Source organism: Cynara cardunculus (assembly GCF_001531365.2).
Source record: "Cynara cardunculus var. scolymus isolate 2C chromosome LG 17, CcrdV1, whole genome shotgun sequence".
Lineage (NCBI taxonomy): Eukaryota > Viridiplantae > Streptophyta > Magnoliopsida > Asterales > Asteraceae > Cynara > Cynara cardunculus.
In genome coordinates, this window is record NC_037544.1 from 7522645 (window position 1) to 7543471 (window position 20827).

A 20827-nucleotide genomic window follows, 5' to 3' on the forward strand; every position below is an offset into this window, starting at 1 on the left:
TAGGAATCAACATTATAATTTATTTTTATCGGATAAGATTGTAGTACATCAAAACGGTATCCTATGCAACAATTTACCCAGTAAGTGCTTATCCGGGCAAGAGTCGTCATTCTCACTTACCGGGTAAGACTCTCCATCATAATCATCGTTCTTACCAGGTAAGATTATTGGCCCTTGCTATGTTAATCCGGTGAGGAAAATTGTCTGGTAAGCACTTACCGGATAAACGTTTAGTAAACGGCCCCTTAGTCTATATATGAAATTTATGAATTCATTTGTTGTTGCAGTATTGTTTCTCTCTATTTTGGGAAGCTAGTACAATTCCTTATCTGTTCTATATTAGTAATGATGATATCTGTTATTTGTTGCTCATCTGGTTTCTTTTTTCGGTAAGAAAACACGATCGGTGGATTTTGATAACTTTTCAGTAATTTTTTTTGGATACGGAAAATAGCAAAAACAGATATTATTAGGCTTGCGATCTTGGTATTACACAATTACCAACTTGTATCAACAAAATTATTGATGACCAAATAAGCTAACATACAAACTTTATTGGTTGGTATTCATAGTTGATTTTACCTATCAATCATAATCAGTACAATATTTTTTTTTATTAAATTGGATATCCAACCTATTATGCGAGCCGACTAATCTCAGAACGACCACCTGCTTTGCAGATAGCTTGGAGTCACCGCATTTGAATATTCATGACCACAAAGGATTTTTATTCCTCCTTGAATATTTGGTTTAAGAAGAGAGATTTGATACCATATAAAGTTATACCCCTACTCCCTTTCAAGGGGCCAAATTGATTACCTTGCTTGTGGATCCATTTTTCTACCGAAAATAAAAGAGAAGAGTTTGCTAGAGGCTTTATCCTCTTTTCCGAAGAAAAGTGCGGAGATGGCACAAGCAAGAGGGCCTACCCGTTGAGAAAAAGAGACCCCTTTCTCTCTTCCGTTCTTACACCACCACCCATAAACCGATCAAATACCCCCTTCCCTCCAAGGAAAACCCTGACGCTTTTTTTGCATCACGTTACTTGATTATGTGTAGAGTGTGATTAAGGTCCACCGGTCCAGTAAATTATCAACAACTACTTCTTCTACATGTTCGATGAATATTTTAAGATATCAGAGAAAGAAATGAGGGGGACAGTTGGCTGAAGAAGGTGAACAAGGGAAAGGAAAATAGTGTTCAGGAAATTGTGGGTCATCTCCTCTGCCATCAGTTATTTTTTTTAAGTATACTATAAATGCTTGTACATATGCATTAAGAACTCGTATACTTTTTTTTTTAACAAAAACCAATTTTTTTACTAGGGTACAAACAGTTTGAGCTCTTAATGAGCTACTCGATCTGGAGTTTAATAATTTCTTAAGTTCGAGTTAATTTCAAACACGAAACAGAACTCATTTAGCTTAATCAATCAAGCTTCATATCACTTATGTTCGACTCAGTTTATTCAAAAGCTTGATTATTTTTTTCAAGTTAAGCCTTACAAGCACACATTTTTTCGAGCCAAACATGTCCATAGATTTATAATCATACAAAAAATAGAGTAAATTATGTTTTTCTTAATTTGCTAATAATTGCAATTTTCGTCCCCATGGTTTGAAAATTGTGGTTTTCAACCATATAGTTAGTAATTCATTACTATTTTTGTCCTTATGATTACAAACTACTGTTGTTTTGGTTCCTATAATTCACATTTTTTTACTGTTTTGGTCCCTTATACTTTAAGATAGGAATTAACCCATAGACAAAAATAGCAATAAATTGCAAATCATTGAAACGAAAATCTCATATTCTAAACTAGGGGTACTCAGAAACCAGACCGACCTAATGTCTAATCGGGTTATAAAATTTTCAAACCATAGGTATTGGGTTGGAATTGATTTACGGTCACTTGAACCCAACCCAATAAACCCTATACCCTTTTATTTTTTCGATTTAATATGATTGTTAAGCCTTTATTAATATGTACATTACACAATTACATCATCACATATTTGTAAGTATGAATAAGCTATACCAAAAGATTGATGATGAAAAATAAACCATGAGTAAAAAAACAACATATTCAAGGTAACAAGAATATTTTGATGTACCAAATTATTAACCCGACCAAATCGTACGGTTCGGGTTGGGTTGCACTTTTGTTTGGGTTGAGATTTTCAAACTCCAAACGTTGGATTAGATTGTTAAAATGTCTTTAACCCAATCAACTCAACCTATGAACACTCCTTATTCTAAACAACATGGACAAAAATCAAAATTATTAAAAAAAACAAGGACGAAAATCATAATTTGCTCATAAAAATATATCGTCAATTTACCTACTAAAATCTCACCTGTTTCCACCCAAGATCCCAACAATCAAGCTCGAGCTTGAACCAATAAACAAGTTAATCAATTGCAAGTTTGACCCCATAAACAGGGCATCGAGCTCAAGCTTGAATCCTACTTTAAAAAAGTTATTCGAGCTCAAGTCAAACTCGAGCTTTGTATTAACTTTTTCGAGCCAAGCTCGAATAACCTACCACTCAACTCTGTCTCATTTTGTTTACACCCTACCTAGCACACAGTTGAACAAGAATGCTTAAAAATCAAATACCAACATATTACCATTCAACAAAACAAGTGTGAATGCTATTCACAAGCTAAAACCTCAATTCATTACCAACAACCAACCCAACAAACAATGACTCATAATAAAATACCAAACAGAGTGACATCACCAACCCTAAAACCCTTTACTTACCATACACACACAACCTTATGTAATGTAGGCTTATAAATAAATGAACCAAAACAAACATATTGAGACAAATGAATAATACCACACATCAAAATTGTAAAACAAAAAAAAACCCATGTGTAACAGCTACCTAGCTCCATTGGGGAAAACTGAAGCCAAACAAAAACCTGCATCCATCATATCCTATACTCATTAATTATATAAATGTAACTTTCACTTCTATTTAATACGCGAAGAAAACCGAACACCGACAAGATGTAGACGACCGACTATGTTTGGCAAACTAGTTGTTAGCTGATAAACAGCTTATGATTGGTAGAAACTAGTTGATATGTTAGATGACAACATAAAAACAAAAGGACCTAAAACATGTTTGAAAAAATTAATTGGAAAGTAGAAAAACTTGAGAACTACTCGAAGTGACTTTAAAAGCTAGCTTATGGTCGACCAAACAGGGTTTTTTTTTTTCAATTTAATCAAAAAATATGCTAGTTTATAGGTGGCCAAACATGGCCTTTACCAGAAGACCATCGACTTGCGAAAAAGATTTAAGTAAAAGAAATCGAGAGCATAACTATAAGCCACAAATTTTAAAAAAATGTATTTTTTCATAAGACAAATATAAAAGGATGCAAGAGGTCTACCTAACTTAAAAGCACATGGAAAGTACCAAAGAAACTCAAAATTCCTACCATAAGATACCGCAACCTTATCTAAACCGTCCCCCAAACTGCAGTCCTACAAGCAATCAACTATCCTAATCGGCCATTTCCAAGAACTCCTATCTGACTATCTGAGGTCAACTGTGTAAATATGAGAAGTTGGTAAGCGAATGGAACCTTAAGTTCAAAAAGAAAAGCATCGGTTTAAACGAGTTGAGGCTTGATGCTTGGCTCCTTTATGCATGTTTTAAATACATATTGAGAAAGTAATTTACAAGTAACGTACCTGACTGAAAAATGAGTTTCTGGGAAGCTGAAAACTTTAAGAAAATATACTCCAAATGATTCCCATTAGGGGAAAGGATCATCTTTAGATGGCATTCGCACACCTTCTTGTGTTTGATTTTTGTCAACTCTTTGGCGCAATAGCAGCCAAAGCATTAGCATGTGTAGGTGAGAGATTACCCAAGAGGGGCTGCATCTGTTGGCCGTATAGCGATAAAAGGTGAGCGAAAGCCCTTCCAATTTGCACTTTCACTTCCGGTGTTTCAATTGGCGATAAGGCTACTTGTGCAAAAACGTTAACCAAATCCGGAACCAGAGGAACGATCTGTTTACAATACGATTCAGAAATCAGATAGAATCTTGTAATATGACTGACATCTGAGCTCCTTTAAGCTGTGCTCTAAAAAGCATCAAGACATATATGTAGTCAAGTGACCTTCTAACACTTAATTGCCTGACCAGGGACTAAAGTGGATGCCCGATCGGTCTGAAAATCAGTCCCTTTTAATAAACAAAAATTTAGAATGTGCAAACAACTGAAAATCTGAGTTTCTGATATTATCTAATTTTGATCCAATAATTTTTATAAAGGATTTTCATTACTCTGAAATGACTGAAAACATTACCACCCGGTTGAGAAAAAAAAGGGTTGATCCCTGCTTAGCTTTTCAAAACACTTGGTTTAGCTATCAGTTGCCAATTGAAGGGGTGAGCCAGGCAGCCAATCAAGCAGACCACCCTAAGGGTGTGTTTGAAACAAAGACGAGACTAGACTGGACTGGACCATCTGTCTGTTTGGTGCTTAATACGACGAAGACATGACTGGACAAGTCTGTATAACGTTTGATAAGTTGGACAAGACATGACAAAAATGTTAAAATGACCAAATTTCCCCTCAAATGACGTTTAAGGTTTTCTTAGAGCACTGCCTTTGAAGAGAAGGTCAATAAGTCCTAAATGAGTACCTGTGGATTAGATGATAGAACAAGGCTGCAAATGCAGCTATAAACAGGCATGGATTCCTCATGATCTTCTTTCAACGGAAGAACCTTGACGAAAACAGGGAGGACCTGGATATAAATATATATAGATATTTAGAATACCTTTTCAAAGCACCAAGGCTGCTAACCTACAATAAAAGAATACGAACCTGGTTTAATGGGACGGATTCCTGGTGTGCCATAATCATCCTTGCAACTGCACCAGCAGCATTGTCCCTTACTGCATCATCTGGTTCGGATTCTCCAAACAACGGATAAAGGCCACGTAAAGCATCACCAAAATATCTGATTGATAAATGGAAAACAACTCATCATGTCAAAATCAATGTTCAACTAACACACTAACAGGAAAAGGGGTTGCTGCAGAAAAGAGAGAACACAAAAATCTAACATCAGAGAAACGAATCAAAAGGTGAAAACCCAAGTATATGAAAGTAGAAGAATACTTGAGACTGGAGACGCCACCATTTTTGCATAACTCTCCAACACAGAATGCAGCATTCCTCCTATTAGTTGCTGAGGATGAAGCCAATTCTTTAAGTACCAAGGGCATCACTCCCTGAAATATGATGCAATATCCCAAACATGAAAATTGATAAATTCGAAGTGCCATGTATGTGAAAACCAAACAAAACAAGCCCAATGTGTCCCCCTGCAGGTGGGGTTTAGGGGGATGTACGCAGACCTGACCCCTACCCGAAGAGTAGAGCGGCTGTTTCCATGAAAACCCCTGGTTTGCAGAAAGTGAATGTAGGTGAAAAGTATGTATAATCACAAGAAAGTACATCGACATAGACGGCAATTGGAGGACCCATATCCTGAGCAACTTCAGCAAGGCATGCAACTACCATTGTCCGATCTTGTGGCGGGCGTGAAGCTTTCTGTAGGACCACCATTTACCATGAGTTACAAAAAGTATACAGAAGGAATGAAAAACTTTTACACCATAAAGTCGTGAGTAAGCTAACCGCAAACTTCATTAACGGATCAAATAGAGTTGCAAAGATCGGTGCAAAGTGAGAGCCCATGGCTTTGGCAAATGCAGGAAGGAGGTCTGAAACAGCATCCATAAGCACTTCATCATGTCCAGTATCATCATCATCAATATCACTATCTGATTCTATTTGTTGACAGACTGATTCCTCTCGAAGCAAGACCAGAGTCGACTCCACAAGCCGAGGCATATCTGAATTTAGAACCACAGACATGAGTAAGAGGACATTTGACAGGTTAGTTTATACCAAAAACTTTATTTAACACATTAGAATATCTTATAAACAAAATAAACAATGTCCATACAAGGTTCGACGGCCACATATCCAAAATCTTTCATCATGTCTGCTACGCTCATGCAAGCTTGAGCAACCACTTCCTTGTCATCATCTTCATTCATTGTCTTGATGTAAATGGTCATCACAGAATCTGAATTTTGGAACATTGTGAAACAATTAAGTAACTGAATCAACATCTAGCAATTCCACAAGGTGATGCGCTTAATTTTTGTCATCAAGTCATCTACTCACCAAGGATTTCTTTTGCCTTGGATGCTCCGTCCTGCAAAACAAGGCAAGAAAATAGATAAGATTAGTTTGTATGTGGGAAAGAGGGAGAAGGAATATTTAATGTCAGTAACTGTCTCATCCCACTATCTAAGATCATTGAGTAGACGAAACAAGGAATCCAGACATTAAACTTCTCTATGATGTAAAGTCCCTTACACAAACAAAATAGATTGCTCTTATGTGTACAAAACAAAATAGCAAAAATAACTGCAATCATTTCTAAAAACAAAAATGGACAAGAGAAAACTTACGCTATGACCTTGGAAGACTGCATGAGCAGCTGTCAAAATATCTGCCATCCAAAACCAACTGAATGTTAGAGCTAAAATGAACGGTGCAGATAACTAAAAAAATTCCAGCATTTCTTAGATGCAACTTGGAGTGGCATGTGTTAGGTCACCAGCCAGTAGAAGCATATATCGTTAGATGGGGTAAGGGGCAGCCAGAGGGGAAGATAGTATATATCATTACTGAGACTACATACCTGATATGATACTGAATCACCCACTAACTCAAGAGGCCAATGCACCAAAGTTGGGGACCCATAAAAAGCTTGCTTGCATGCCAAATAATTTGTATCCGTACACACATTCTTCCCTTTCTCAAAATGGTGATGGGAACTTTCTACATATAGCATTTTTTATTTTATATGGGTATGTGTGTAATGTATGTACCTCTGTATGAGATTGTCAATGTTATAGCAGGGAAAGAAGCATAGGTGAACAAGCAACTAATGCTTCTTACTTGCATGGATATATCATGAGCATATACGTCAAATTTGAAGATTAGAGAACTAAACACAAGCCATTATAAACACAAACTGATTGTTACTTACGTTTTAAGCCAGTAATGGCCTGAAGTCGAACATCTTCATGAAAATAGCTGGAATGCTTCACCAAAATCTTCAAAGACTCTTCCAAATATCTTAGAGGTTATTAAAGAATACAGCTATGGGTGATGGTTTATTTTGAAGATGCAAATTGAAACATATTTGACAACAAAGGATACGGGGCATAAGCACTCTTTGTATGTAGAGCAAATTGACCAAGGGCTTGAGTTGCTGCAGCCTTCTCATCTAAAACCCCAGTTCTTATACTGATATTTCGCACTCTTGGTTCATCCTGGGCTTCATCATCAGATGATACTCCACCAAATCCATTTACATTCTCATCATCATCAGAATCATCAATATCAACAGCAGATCCATCATCAAGATTGCAGGAAGAAAACGCCAGAGGCACAACATGTGGAAGATACTGTTTACAATAATGTTACACCACACATCAAATCAAACTTCGACCTTGCTAAGACATAACCCAAAGTAACACATATATATACCTGAACCATTCCATCTTCCAACAGTTCTGCTACGTTGCTGAAGAATCCATGAGTATACTCACGGAGTTCACTGTACTCCAGCCCATATCCCTATGTTGTATATTTACTTGTCAAAAAACGCTGGAACAACAGCCATAACTTTCAGATAGAGATAATGACAGGATTATTACAGAAATTGCAGCTTCAATAAAAGGTGGTAAAATTGGTTCCATTCTAGCCCTTCCAACAACCATGGCAACTATTCCCACCAGTTCCGTAGCCCTTGCTCGTGAACAAAGGTCCTCATCATTTGTAAGCACCATGAAAGTTTTCATCAATTCCAAAACCCGTTCAGCATATGGGAGAAATGCTTGCTCTGCAGCAGATGCAACTGAACCAATTGCAGACTGCACAAAGCAAATAATGTTTTGAGAAGCTCGCTGATGCATCAAATCAATTATAGCATGGAGATTGCATCATTACCATGCATGTTTCTCGTAACATACGCTGGCTAGTTTGCACAGCAGCAAATAGTTTTCCCATCATAGAATCAAGAAAAGGGAGGATTTCTTCACCCATGCACTCGCAATATGCTGCCAACGCATAGTATGACTTCTCCTGCAAAGAAAATTGAGTTGCTTCCCTAGAACATATGAAAGATAACATTCATCTTAAGACAGAAACTTTGTAATCAGTGTTTACCTTGACTTCATCAGATGAATCCTCTATGGCAGTTAATATACAAGGAAGAACACTTTCATAATGGGATATAATCTCAGGCTGCAAATACTCAGCAAATTGACCTAATGCAAACGCGGAAGCTCCTCTTACGACCTGTTCAGGATCCCTTAAAGCCCCTAACACAATATGAAGGACAGGTCCAAGTTTCTCTTTCAACAACTCTACACAACCCTCCGAAATGACGCCCAAAACTGTGACTGAAGCCTCTCGGAACTTTGGATCAACACTCTGACTGCTCAAAGAAGCAAATTCAAAAACAGGTGGGAACACATGTTTTGGCAACTTTAAAGACATGGTATCAAGAACTTCTGCAGCGGCGCGATCTGGTGCAAGATCATCGTCATCTTCATCCCTATTGGTTGCCTCCGTAAGCAGTGGGCACATAATTTGAAGGATCGGAATGATCAACTTATGCTTCTTAAGGGAATTAGATTTGTACTTTGCAAGCCATGAAATGATTTGAATAGCCTATAATATGAAAATAATTAACAGCAAAGCAGGAGACATGGGGCAAAAAAGGAAAGAGAGATGGATTTCTCTTGCTACTTGAACAGATATGAACCTCATAAGAACTTAAGAGCACTGCGAACCTGATGACGTGTACTTGATTCCAAATTTGGACTTGAGCAAACCTCAAGAGAGAACTGCACTATGGCTCTGACTGATTCTCCAAGAAGAGGTGCTGGAGATTCAATCAGCTCATCAAATATCTCAAAAGCAATTATTGCAACATCTTCCTCGCCAGATGCAAGGCATTGTCTTGAAACATTTAAGATGCTGGGAATAAATTCCCGAAATTTAATCTGCATGTATATGATAGTGATGTATATTAAGAAAATAACAGGAAAACTTTTGCAATTTGGAACTAAAAGCACAAGAAAAAATATACAAAACTATGTCTGAACATGAAATTGGAGCACTGTGGCATTAAGAGTCAACAGTGCAACTCATGTTTGTAAGACTGAAGTTGCCCCGCAAGACATAAAGAAAGCAAGTTACCTACAAAGTTTCCCAGAACCCTGTTGCATCCAATCATAACTACCAATAACAGATTATGTATTCAGTTGATTGGAAGGAGATTAAATAGATACAACTATGATAAAAGGTTCCTCATTGGCTCATCCTATAAGAACATAAGTAAGAGATACTTATGGTCCATCATCATGAATGTATCTTGATAGGTTGAAAGAGAAACCAAATCTATTTTTCTTAAATTAGATTACAACATGAGTAGAGTTCTCTGATCTTTTGTGTTTCAGTTTTGGTTTGATATCTATAGAGAATGTTGTTTAATCAAAAGGGAAGTCCACACCAACCATTAAGTATTACCATCAAAGGTCAGATACCACAGTTATCAAAAAGAAAAAGGAAAGATGTACCACCAAAGGCACCAAAATGCCCTTATGTGAACAAAAAAAAGAGTGTAGATACACATTCTCTCTCTACATAATTACACCGTGTTTATTGATATTTGACAAAGGAAAAACAGGTGAGTTTGGTGGTTGCCACGTATTTACTTGGTTGATAATAACCATCAGTACGCTTTCCCACTTTTCCGTAATAAAGTTAACAAACAGGTCCAACCAATTTCCATCTAAACTGTTAATCCCAATAACAACAAGATTAACTAGTCCTGGGGTAAAATTTAGATGGTAAAGAGAAAAAACAAAAGAATGCTTTACAAAACAGTCAACAGACTATTATCAAAATACATGGCAATATCAAATCACGCGGCATCATTTCAATTATTAGCTTTCATATGTCCAAGTAATCAGATTGATCAGGCTCCAACATGTGCCTAAAACAGTTGAACCAATGATTTCCTGGACATGCCAGTTCACTCGTTCAAGAACCTACTACGTGTTTTGGATTCAATCAATTTAGCTACTTAGGCATAAATATTACATTTTCTGTAACTAAGTGAGCTATTCAAATAAAGCAACTGCAAGATCCATTGGAGGGAACAACCAGACTTACCACTTCAGAGGCATCATAAGTGAACTCGATAAAAGAGCCAACTGCCCTGTTCAATGAATAAAGTTCCAAAGTGAAATATGAGATTATGTTAGCAGTACCACTTGTTCGATGAAACTCAAATCTAACACACACACACATATATATCCTCATCACAAGTTTTGACATAAAATATTACTTGAGGGCAGCCACTCTAACACCATTGCTAGTCTCATCTTGTAGGCACTTGAGTAGAAGTGCTTGTAAATCAGCAAAATATGGTCGAAATGAATCCCCAATTGTTTCGGTTAAGGAGCTGAACAAAATCAACGCCACCTGGTGTCATGGAAGAAGATACAATTATTATTACTTTTAGGAGCTAAAATATGTACCACTGAAAAGTGTAAACGTAATTGAAGCAAAAGATGCTTGAAAACATCAAGCATAACAGGCCAATAGCATAGCAAGAACCACATGTTGCTAAACATCCCATCTTTAGGTACTTCCTGAAAATAAAAAATGTTCTTGGAACGCTCGAGGTGAGGGGGATGGAGGATCGAGAAACTTGTAAGCTCGGCTACAAACTATTTACAATTCACATTCATGGGAAAGCACCTGATATTTTGTCCAATCAAAAGTTACACTTTGGAGAGAAGGAATACTAGACTTGGCTATAGATCATTATTCATTGACTAAGGGGCTATTTACCAAAAAAAAATTGGGCAAGTCATGACTGAGATAAGAGGTCCAATGGGGGGTAAGAGGCCTAACTCAGGTAAGTGACGTAAGAGGGGTAAGTGCTGAATGTAAATTGTTGTTTATCTAATGATTTGTATTAAATGCTTACCGAGTAAACCTGACAATTATACCCCTGTCTATTATTATTTAGCAAATGTTTTATATAATATATTTCTTTAAAAAGAGGCATAATATATTATCGTATTTTTTTCATCAATTTTCATTATTTAATTATTTAATTTTACTAAAAGTATATATTTAGTTACTTTCTACAATATCTGGAAATAATTTATTTATTATAAAAAAAATTGTTTATTCAGTATAAAATTATGTCTTGTGAGGAGTAGGGCTGAAGAGTATGAAGAGTAGGGGTGAGGAGCAACAGGGCACAACAGGAACAGAAATATTAGCCAAATATTAATGAAATCAGTAGTAAATTCATGGTATACTTGTGCAACATACATCTCCAACACATGCACATGTCTATATGATGATTATAGTACATGTCTGTGTGTATTAGCAAGAGTAAGAGAGAGTGGTGCATGAGGGTATTCGCAACAAATATTAACATATTGAAATTCCTAAAATAAAATTAAGATTGTAAATCGACAAAGACAAAGCACCTCTCTATGATCTTCTTGTGCACTCTGACTGCACTGGAACAAAAATGGCAGCAAATCTGGCCATTCTCCACCAGGAACGGCATACTTTGCAATGATACTCACCACATTAGCACTAGCACGCCTCACGGGTGGACTGACAATACAAGATATCCATCAGGCACAGTTAGTCTTACTTTGTAGATAATATAAATCGCACATGCACAAAAAACCACAAGATGACGAAAAGACATAAAATACAACTTAACCAAACACATTTACTGCATAAAGCAGATAAGGAATAAGATTAATGCTTAGCACTTAAAAATGGCCAAAATGTTTGGTTATGTCTCTTCATGGTATCTTTAAAGTCAAAATGAGATCATTGCATTACCTTTGAAGCATAATTGGTGCACGTGCACCCAAAAAAACTACAAGTTGCTCACAAGTTACAACCATGGATTAAGCTTTTTTAGGTAAAGAGATACCATACTATAATCTATTTTGAAGATTCATATGTGTGTATTAATCTCAGCTTAGCTACAGCACTATAACTTGAACTAGACTTCTAATAATCTAAATGAATCTGTGTCTTTGAGCAAAACTTTTTCACTACAGTTCTCCTAACTATGAAACCACAAGCTTCTACATCACTTTTTGGTGGATAAGTAAGCAATTTAACTGGGCATATTTGGGTGACGAGAGCTAAATTTGTGTCTATCACGCCTTACTTTGAAGAAAAAATTGGAAAATGAATAAAACCATTCAAAATCACTCTATCTATCCTCCCTCCTGCACCATATCTCCCACTCCCAATTCCACCATTAATTTCTCTCCCATCTCACCCCTATCTCCCTTCCATATCTGTCTTTTCTAGCTACTCTGTTTCCAACTGTATGGTAGTTCACTTCGCCCACGCTAGAGACATGGCAAGAAAACTTTCAATTTGCAACGGCTCGCTCCATTAATGACTTTACTCGATTTAAGATGTCCTTTACCCAGCTTCAAAAATCTTTGGCAACCTAATTTTATCCCTCTCAATCAATGTTATTCTTGTCGCATCACTATTGTCTCAATTCAATTACAATTCCAACAACAACAAAGTTGATTCTGATGCTAAAAATTAAACTATTGAGGCGATAGTTTGAGCATTGTCGCTGAGAAAAAAGTAGCAGAATCAAATGGGTCTTTTTATATTTTGTTATATATCAAAACCACTGATCCCACCTGTAGTTTATTCATTTTTATAAGTTTCAGACAAGATTATCTTGCTATTCTTGTAGTTCTTCATTTGTTCGATCAAAACTTCACAATTTTTACTGAAAACTCATCCTTCAGGGTGCGTTTGGCAGGTGGACGGACTGGACAGACAAGAGTAAGGTAGTGACATGCTTTATTTAGTAATTTACTAATTTGTCCCATCTCCCTCACTTTTTTGGTGGCACAAAAACTCCAATGCTCCAGGTCTATTGTCGCGCCAAACAGAGGGACAAGTTTTAGCTGATCAAAAGTGTGTCAATTTTTCTTTATACAAAAACGTTTCATTCTCTATAAAACTACTCAAACGTAATCGTTTGAGACGTTTGGTCATATATTAACGTTTATCCTAGTTGAATAATACATCTATAGTGAGCTGTGGTGAGTTTCATCTCAAAACGATAGAAAATTTACTCAATTTCACGAAAAAACTCATTTATTTGGGACCTAGGGAGTAATAAAATTGCATTTTAGACTACAAATGGCCGTCACACAAATATTTACAATAAATTCTATAAATTGAAATAGCTCAACATAAAACAAACATCAATTAACAATGGAAATTCCCAACCTGTGCTCCATAGTGATGCTTTCAATAAGAGATTGTTTGACAAGCTGACGAAGCTGAGGCGATAGTTTTGCCCAATGGCCAGTGATCTTCTTGCGGAGGAGCACTGCAGAGAGCTGCCGCACATTAGGCGTCTTCGCAGTTCGTAGGTGGTGAACGAGTGCCGGAACCACCTGTGGATCCTTTGCCAACCGCTTAATTTGGTCCTCCGCTTGCCGCCGTGCATCATTGTCGGGCATCAAGAATTGAATAAGCAACAGCTCCAATGACTGCGACATTGCGAAGGATTGAGGGTTTTGCTCTTGACGGCGGCAGAACACTGGTTTTGGGTTTATAAAAAGAGGAGTTTGGTTGGGATTTGGAAGTATTTCATAATGTTACATGTTAGGTCCTCTTAGATTTATTAAATGGTAAATATGACCCTATACTTTACTATTTACTCGATCTTACCCTGCCGGTTAAATCTCTTGCTAAAAAAATCGAATTGGGAAACCTAAAACCAAATTAAAAATGCCCTTTTGAAACCGATGATTTGACATTCGACAGCTTGCTAGTTAGTATGACTTTCTGTAGGGAGATAGCTAGTTAACTTTCTCTTCTGCTCTCTTTGGGCCATCCATACTGTTTTCCTTTTCAGATTTTTTATTGAACGCGTGGCGTAAGATGGGTTTATTCTCTTCTTCTGGAGATTTCTCGGGAATGCTCTTCCTATGGATGACAGGCTCAGATATATGGGCTTTCAAATGCCTTATAAAATGAATTTCTGCATTAGAAGTCAACAAGATTCTTTACTTCATTTGTTTTGTCAATGTGAAACTGCCTCTCAGGTTTGGTCTTATTTGAAAGGTGTTCTTAAAAATTGATACATCTTCGAACTCTTTTTCTATGTTAATCAATCAAACGTTTTTTGGGTTTCAAATTTAACTGTTGTAGTAACAAAAACAAATAGATTTCATGTAAAATGTTTGACTGAATTAGACGTTTTCTAACGAATGCGCTATTAATGACCAAAGTATGGATTAAGCATACGCTTAAGAAGAAACATAATGACTCGTGTTAGATATACATAGTATAACTTTTGTATACATTAGACAAACGTATGATATCATTAATCTAGTATATTCTGTTTAATTATTAATGTTACTGTTGTACTGATACAATTGTTGATTGTCTATACTACATTATCAAGCATTATGTACAAGTCAATAAAGCATACAAAATCTTTTAGTTGTTATAATATTCCTATTTTACTCATTTTATGTAATCAGTAAGAATGGAATCTTGAAATGTTTTTGAAAACTTAGATTACCTTTTTTTCATATGAACGGATCAAGTTTTGAAACCCATAGATTTATCTCAATTTTTAGAAAACCATCTTAAATATAATTACTCTCTCCGTCCCAAAATAAATGTATGCATTACTATTTTCGTTTGTATCAAAACAAGTGTCCATTTCAAACGTAAATGTCTACTTTTCCCATTCTACCCTCAAATTATGTGTGAAGAAAGTTTCTCTCTCTATAATTAAGGGTAAAATGGTCTTTTTGTTAACTGATAAGTATAATAATTACACATTCTTAAAATGGTGTACATTTATTTTGGGACGGATAAAGTAATTTTTAATTACCCAGATTATATATTTTACAGTAGCAAAAACAGAAAGAAAAAGCTAAATTGATAGGAGAAGAAAGTTGGATTTCTTTATTTTAAAACATATATGTACAACCCTTATTTGTAGATGTGTATTGGTTCATATCAACAAGCTCATAACATAACCCTTTTCATCTCAATAGACACGTGACTGTTTAGTTTTAAACCCTTTGTATGCTAATACACCCCCAAGATGGACGTGCATAATAAAGATTGTTTAATGCCAGCTTGGACGTTAAAGAACGCATCTTGGTTTGACGACAATGCCTTAGTGAACAGGTCCCGAGTTGAAGATTGTTGTGGATTGGCATCCGTTTAATGGTCTTGTCTTGAACCTTTTCATGAACAAAATGGCAGTCTATTTCTATATGTTTGGTACGCTCATGAAAAGTTGGGTTAGAAGCAATTTGATGAGAAGTCTTGGTGTCGTCAAATAGTAATGTAGGAGCTGTGACATGATGCTAAAGTCAGATGATAATTGTTATAATCATACGTCCACACCAATTCACAAGTGGCAGTTGTCATAGCCCTATATTCTGCCTTTGGTGATTAACGTTAAATAGTATATTGTCGTTTTGACTTCCAAGAAACCATATCACAAACACACAAAATCCGATGGTTGATCTCCGAGTATCAACACACATGTCCCAATCTAAATCACAAAAGGCTCGAAGTTCAGTGGATGATTGTGCAAACACAAAACTCCATGTCCAGGCTGTTGTTTGATGTACTTCAAAAGATGAACGCAACATTCCAATGAGCACTAGTTGGAGATGACATATATTGAGCCAACTTTTGCACAATGAAGGAAATATCAGGTTGAGTAAATGTTAGATAAAGAATCCACTCAACTAGCCTGCGATATCGAGTAGGATCATCAAGTGGATCATTAGTATCAGCAACAAAATGAAAACAAGGATTCATAAGGGTGATAGATGGTTTGGCTGCAAGCAAGCCAGTATCCTCAAGCAACTGTACGCATAATGCCTTTGAGACACAAAAATTCCATATTGAGAACAAAAATCATTTTAACTCCCCAAGGTTCTTGAGTTTGAAACGGTTACGAAGTTGGGATTTAACCAATTCAATTGTTGTGGCAGATGGACCAACAACAATTATGTTGTCGATATATGCAAGAAGAGCCACGTAACCAATCCCATTTTCCTTATAGAAAAGAGAGTAATCACTTTGGATTGTACAAAACCAATACCATGTAAAAATGTCGAGAACTTTGCATACCATTGTCTCGATGATTGCTTCAAACCATAAATTGACTTGTGGAACTTACAAGCTAATTTACCAAATATATTGGAGGCCCCCTTGATTAATAACCCTTAGGGGCTGTTTGAATCATGGGAATTTGGTGGAATTGAAAGGAGTTGAAATGGCCAATCATTTGACCAAATTCCAAATATGATGTTTGGTTCACATATTATAAGCGAAGGAATCCTTTCAATTCCTACAAATTCATTCGGTCACCGATTTCACAATTCCACTTGATGTACCAAGGATTTCAAATTCCTTTCCTACGAATTCCTTAGGTCATTTGTTAATATTTAATTTCCTAAGTGAACAATTTCAAATTTTATTTGATATTAATAATGTAATTTGGTTTAATGGTAATTTTAATTTAAAAAAAATGACAAAAAAATCATAAAAGGTCATCTGTTAATATTTAATTTCCGATTCCAAAGTTGAATTTCGTGAACCAAACAAAAAAAAATTCCAATTCCGTTAAGAATTTCATTCCAATTCCATGCAACCAAACGCAATCACAAGCCATTGTCAAATTCCATCAGATTCAATTTCATTCCCTCAAAGTCAAATTCATTTGATGAATTTCAATTCCATTGAATTCCATTCTACGAACCAAACGCCCCCTTAGTGTATTTGCATATATACATCCTCTTCAAAGTCCCCATGCAAAAAACCATTATAAAACATCCAATTGTCGTAATTGCCACTTCTTAATGGCTGCTAAGGCAAACATGGTCTTGATAGACACAAAATTAGCCACAAGTGAAAAGGTATCCAAATAATCAACTCCTTCTTGTTGTGAAACCGTTGGCTACAAGCCTGGTGTTGTGCATTTTAATGGTGTCGTCTGCATTATACTTTAACTTGTACATCCAACGATATCCCACTATGTTTTTGCATGTTGGAACATGTACCACAGTCCATATATTGTTAACTTTCATAGCTTCTAGTTCTTGTTCCACTGCATGAACCTACTCTTTATGTTGTATAGCCTCTACATACGATTTGGGTTCAAAATGGGATGAAATACCCACAAAGAAGGCCTTAAAAATGAGATAAATGATCGTATGATAAGAAATCTGCCAACGGGTATTTGGGTGTTGAGTAGAACTTGAAACACAAGTATTGCAATGAAAATTTTGCAAATAAGATGGTCGTTTCTGTTGTCTAGAAATCCGCCTTAGTGGTACTAAAGTGGACGTTTGTGATTGGTCAACATGACCATCACTAGTGATTCACCATTTGGCAAGTTCTTTGAGTATATAAATGGTCTAAGTTTTAAATTATTCGAAAACAATATAATAGCTGAAAAGAAAACCCAAGTGCCAAATTAATGAATGGATGGAAATTTTTTTGATTAACCTGGATATCCAACCCGCTATGCGAGCTGACTAATTCCAGGGTGACCACATGCTTTGCAAATAGCCCGGAGTCACCGCATTTGAACCTCCGTGGCCACAAAAGGATTTTTATTCCTACTTGGATTTGAACATGGGACCTCCTGGTACTTTTGACCTTTGGAGCCAAGCTCAAACCAATCAGGCACCACCCTTGTGGTTTGAATGGATGGATATTGCAATCACTACTATCAATGCAACAAAATAGGTTGCCTCAAAACACGAGCTAAAATGTCAGCTTCATAATTAAATTCGATTATATATTTAAACACTGATATAACAAGAATTTAATAGTATGATGACAAAACAAGCAGTGAACTAATTATCCGTGACAGTAGGCAAAATGGAAATAAAATGTCTTATTCAACAATATTCGAAAAACACATCGAGTATGCAAACAACAATATCGTCACAATATATACAACTACCGTTTTTTTTTTCACATGTATGTTGGAAGAGAGATGGGGAGACAATACAATTGATGGAATTACAGTTGAAGAATGTAAGAGATGGTGAATGTTTCATGAGGCTACGTCTAATAAGTGGACTAGTCAATGACTAAGATTGGAGTGGGTTGAACATGACTTTTTATCTATATAGTGTTTGCTAAGATTAGAACATGACATAAAACATCAACAGTGAAAATCACTACAACAAAGCTAGATTTATAGGACATCATTGATTTCTAAGCGTCTTAATAGACCACTTTATAGGACCTAATTTATAAGGCCAAAAATTAAAGCGTTATATCTAAAGGCGTTGTAATAAGTTTATAGAACACTTTTAAGCGTCTTAACAATGTTTTTATGACACCTTTAATACAAATGTAACATTAGCAATTTTATGAGACACTTTTGAAAAAGGGTCATATAAACTGATCTTTTTATAGAACATTTTTCAAATAGTGTCATATAAAATTGTTAATTGAACGTCTTGTACTAAAAACGTCCTAAAAAACCTGTTAAAATGCCCAAAAGTGTTCTATAAACTTATTGCAACACTTTTAGATATGACACATGAGTGAAGATGAATCTATGTTCTTGGTGTTCACAATGGATCGATGGAATTGGATTTAAAGGAGGAGCAGGCCCGTTTCTGACATTTTTAGGCCCTGGACAAGATGTAAAAAGGGGCCCTCAATAAGTACGATATTTTTTCAATATATTGTTTTTATCATCAGAAATAACATTTAATTCATATAAAACCGTTTTTCCGAGTATTCCTGGATGCAGAATCAACCAATACTCATTTCTAAATTAATATTATCTACTAGAACATTTATGTAGCATCATTAATTTGTTTCATCATCAAAAACATCCTATGATATACTTTTGGTACATAGAATGATATCATTTGGAGTCACAAAGTCGATTCTTCTTATTTCCGTGTGACACTATGTAAATCAATGTAAATAGGTTGATTTCCATGTCATCTTATGTTAATGTTTTTTAACATCATTTTAAACTTTTATATTATGTTTTCGAATTTGGGAAGATTAACACAATTTTAAACTTTTATACTATGTTTTAAAATTTGAGAAGATTAACACCATTTTAAACTTTTATATTATGTTTTCGAATTTGGGAAGGAAATAAAAAATGAGAAAGGAAAATAAAAAAAAAGAAAGAAGAAAAATAAAGTTTTTTTTTTTTTTTGTGTTTTTAATAAAGAAGAGAGAGGGAGGAAAAATAATGAAATAAAAATAAATTTTGATATAATTTCTTTCATTTTCTTTCCTTAAAAAAAATCTTGAGAACATAATATTTTTCTTTCTCGTTACTTTCCTCTCTTTCCTACGTAAAAGAAAACTTAAGGACATAGAGTTAGGGTTAAAACAAACTTTTCTGAAATCATCGATTATATAAATTAAAAAACTCATGTTGGTGATAGTTTGAGATCTTATTTTTTTTTAAAGATAGAATAGTACATAAGATTTATACATTAAATATTATATAATAAAAAACAACCCTGAAAAAACAATTATAGTTTTGTTATTCTAAATATAGATATAAGTTGTACCGTTTTATATGATTGGTAATTTTTTCAAAAGATGGGGGTTTTGTTAGCTAATAACAAAAAAAATCTATCATATTCTAATATAAAAATAGAATTCACGCGAGAATGAAACAATCAAAAGAGTCGATGGGAGATAAATTTTGTCGGTCTTAAATTAAAAAAACTTAGAAAAATATTAAATAATATTATATAATGAACGACAAATTAACATCCTTATGTATTTTTTTCTCCAATATATTTAATTCATACATGTTTGAGTCTTTAATAGTTAATGTAGTACAAAAATATTTTATTGTCATATTAGATACTATTTTTTATGTTTCTTCTATTTACTAATTTTTTTGAACTACTATTATATATATTAAAAAAATTGGGCCCCTAATTTTTATGGGCCCCGGGCGTATGCCCGGTCCGCCCTCCCCAGGGACGGCCCTGAGGAGGAGGGATGTTCTTGGTCTTCAAAATTTTAGGGAACAATAAGTTAGAATGGTGTTCAGTTAAGGGCTGTTTGGTTGGTTTTCTATTAGGTCTTCTATGGATAAAGCTGTCTATGTTGATTAATCTTTTTGCATAGATTAGGAAGATTTTTGCCTGAGAGGTATTTTTCATAGATGGAAGTAGCGTGTTTTCAATTGGGAGGGACAAATTTGAAAAAAAAACTTGGTTTTTTGTATAAAGATCCCCCAAGAAGCTTACTGAATAAGCCATTTTCGATGTCATTAAGCCACTACCAAACAGTTATGTATAACTGACCGAATAGCTGTAAGTTCTATTAAACTGATAACAAACATGTCCTTATTGTTAGAAGGAGTTTGTGATCATGCATTTTATAATAACGTTACATCTAAACTGTACTTTATAATATAAAGTTGTATGAGATATATTTTAAAGGGTAAATGAAAACAAACAAAAAGTAGAGGGTGGTTATGTGATAATTGGATGATAACATCAAAAAGAACAAATTACAATTTAGTCCACTAAATATAGAATATTACACCTTCACCCCCTTACTTCCCCTTTATTACACCAAACAATGAGAATAGAATAGTCTACTGATAAC

At 35.3% G+C, this 20827-nt stretch overlaps 1 protein-coding gene across 1 annotated transcript; it reads right to left on the bottom strand.

Annotated features, from left to right (window-relative positions):
* Nucleotides 1-2633: 2633 nt before the first annotated feature.
* On the bottom strand, nucleotides 2634-13736 carry LOC112500563 (importin-4). The gene is made up of 21 exons (XM_025104067.1): nucleotides 13451-13736; nucleotides 11647-11779; nucleotides 10485-10621; nucleotides 10310-10355; nucleotides 8923-9135; nucleotides 8294-8800; nucleotides 8075-8209; nucleotides 7783-7998; nucleotides 7613-7702; nucleotides 7283-7530; nucleotides 7110-7198; nucleotides 6526-6566; nucleotides 6236-6266; nucleotides 6012-6134; nucleotides 5681-5898; nucleotides 5498-5593; nucleotides 5159-5271; nucleotides 4862-4997; nucleotides 4677-4781; nucleotides 3713-4036; nucleotides 2634-2931 (listed from the first exon to the last, which is right to left on the bottom strand). Exons 1-20 carry the CDS (start codon nucleotides 13723-13725, stop codon nucleotides 3836-3838), a joined length of 3153 nt encoding a protein of 1050 aa, XP_024959835.1. The 5' UTR covers nucleotides 13726-13736; the 3' UTR covers nucleotides 2634-2931; nucleotides 3713-3835.
* Between the last annotated feature and the right edge of the window lie 7091 nt (nucleotides 13737-20827).

Coding starts and splice junctions, on each gene's coding strand:
- LOC112500563 (XM_025104067.1), bottom strand. CDS start 13,725: ATGTCGCAGTCATTGGAGCTGTTGCTTATTCAATTCTTGATGCCCGAC. Junction 8,801..8,922: donor AATCAAGTACACGTCATCAG/GTTCGCAGTGCT, acceptor TTCATATTATAG/GCTATTCAAATCATTTCATG. Junction 5,594..5,680: donor ATCCGTTAATGAAGTTTGCG/GTTAGCTTACTC, acceptor GTGGTCCTACAG/AAAGCTTCACGCCCGCCACA.